Genomic DNA, 2,075 nt, shown 5'->3' with positions numbered 1-2,075 from the left:
ACTCTCCAGGCAGGTAGGGCTTCTTTAACTGGTTAGAGGATTCAGGTAAAGCTGGGGTTCAAGAGGTTCAGGTTCAACCACCCAAAGGTCCACATCCCACGTCTCAGCTCTCAGTCCTTCCCTATGAGCCTCATAGGACTCACATCATAAGCTCTGGCGGCTTATGGTTCAATGCCGGGCCCAGTTTTCAGTGCAGTCTTCCTACAACTGCAGGAGATGAAGGTCTCTGTCAACAGTGCCAAGTAGGCCTTGAGGCTTCACTGGGCCCTCAATTGCTACTTGGCTGGAGACAGCCTGTCATTCTTTTTCTTAAAGTGTCTCTGGGAACTTAGCAAACCCAGTCAGCTTAAAATTACAGTCCTTAAAATTAACCTTACTCACATTTCATTCCAGTTCTATGGCCTGGCCTATTATTTCCCCTTCCACCTGTAGCTTATCTCAATTCATAACAGGTAATCTTAGTGATTCCAGTGTTAGGGCACCTCAGGAGCTACGCCCTCCACTCACTGGAGTGACGGCAGGGCCCTTGTTGCTGAATGACTGCACAGGTTGTCTTGTTCCAGAATCCTGTTCTAAGGGCTCACTTCCCAGAGCCACTTCCAAAGAGGAAAAGTTAAAATTTCACAAAACCTCCTTTGTGCCTCTAGAACTCAGCTTGCCCCTTGCAAAGTCTAGATCACATTGGTCACATAGTCTCAAAAATGGGGACTTGCAATACTAGGAACTGGACCTTATCTCACTCACCCTTGTCCTGCCATTTGCAATCACCCAGAAGGCGATGGCACCCCCATTCCAGTACTCTTGCCTCGAAAATCCCATGGATGGAGGAGCCTGGTGGGCTGCAGTCCATGGGGTCATGTACAGTCGGACATGACTGAGTGACTTCACTCACTTTTCACTTTAATGCATTGGAGAAGGAAATGGCAACCCACCCCAGTGTTCTTGCCCGGAGAATCCCAGGGACGGCGGAGCCTGGTGGGCTGCCATCTATGGGGTCGAACAGAGTCGGACACGACTGAAGCGACTTAGCAGCAGCAGTAGCAGCAGCCCCTGTAAACCTGCTTAATCAAGCCTGTCCAGGTCAGGCATCCCTCTTCCCATCTTGACCACTGCTCCTGCACACCGAAACCCCTTAGTTTAAACCAGCCTGTTAACATCTAGTGTTGCCCACTACAGTCTGTCTATAAACACCCTGTAATCCCTTTGTTCGGGGCTCAGAGCTTGGAGTGTTAACTACTCTGGGCCTGCTGACATAAAAAACCTGAGTTCTCCAAACCTCTGAGTGTGGTGCTTGGTTTCTTGAGTACTGGTTTCTGCAACATTTCTGGAGGCCCCAGCAAGACTCCAACCACGCCAGCCCGTTGAGCTGCCAGACTGGTGGCTCTGCCGCGCTGGAGCGAAGGAACCCCGAGATGAAGGAGGAGGCGTGCCACCTGATGGTATTCCGGGTTCTCTTTCAGACCGGCATTCCGATTCTTCATTTGGCCGAGCCCCAGCTGGACTCATTGGAGGGACGGACCAACTCGCCAGGAATGGCCACAGGATAAGGTAAGGCTCTGGGGTCAGTCCCCAGGCAGGAACCTATCCCAAGGAGCAGAAGAGGAGACTGAGCACCTCTATGGGCTCCCAGGAAGGGAGCATCAACTAGGGAGATCTGGGGACTTGGGAGGAAGGGAGGCATCATGAATGATAAACTTCTCGGGGCTCCCAAGAAGGGAGCAACAGTAAAGGAACCCTGGGGACTCAGGAGAAGGGAGGAATCATGAATGATAACCTCCTTGGGGCTCCCAGGAAGGGAGCAAGGAAACCTAGGGGACTCAGGAGAAGGAGGGCATTGTGATAGCCTCTGAATGATTTTGAGTGTGTGATTGCTGATTGAATGGAGTGAGAGAAATTTTCTGGAAACTACAAAGCCAATTCTTTTTGCATATACAATAAAAACAACTAACTTGTTAAAAGGCCCGCCCAGGGAAAAGCTTGAAATTAACCCTTTCCGTGTCCTTGAAATACGCAGCCAGCTTTGTCTGAGACCTTAGCCTTGGGAAAATTAGAACTTCAAGCAAAGAAAAAAAAGG

General features: G+C 50.3%; 1 protein-coding gene across 3 annotated transcripts in view; it reads right to left on the bottom strand.

Moving 5' to 3' along the window:
- The window catches only part of LOC104986707, a 23,065-nt gene that overhangs the window by 4,670 nt on the left and 16,320 nt on the right, over positions 1-2,075 (bottom strand). For 2 of the 3 annotated variants that reach the window (XR_825069.1, XM_010837396.1), the window contains one exon: positions 1,277-1,581. The exons of the other annotated variant lie outside the window; for it this stretch is intronic. Coding sequence is in view for 1 of the 2 variants with exons in the window: in XM_010837396.1 (XP_010835698.1) it covers positions 1,277-1,581 (305 nt within the window). In the remaining variant the exon portion in view is untranslated. The remainder of the gene's footprint in view (positions 1-1,276; positions 1,582-2,075) is intronic. 3 annotated transcript variants of the gene reach the window in all.

This window comes from Bison bison, unplaced genomic scaffold, assembly GCF_000754665.1.
Source record: "Bison bison bison isolate TAMUID 2011002044 unplaced genomic scaffold, Bison_UMD1.0 scf7180017864072, whole genome shotgun sequence".
NCBI lineage: Eukaryota > Metazoa > Chordata > Mammalia > Artiodactyla > Bovidae > Bison > Bison bison.
Note: the sequence above shows the minus strand (reverse complement) of the source record. Positions and strands in the feature narration are given on the sequence as shown.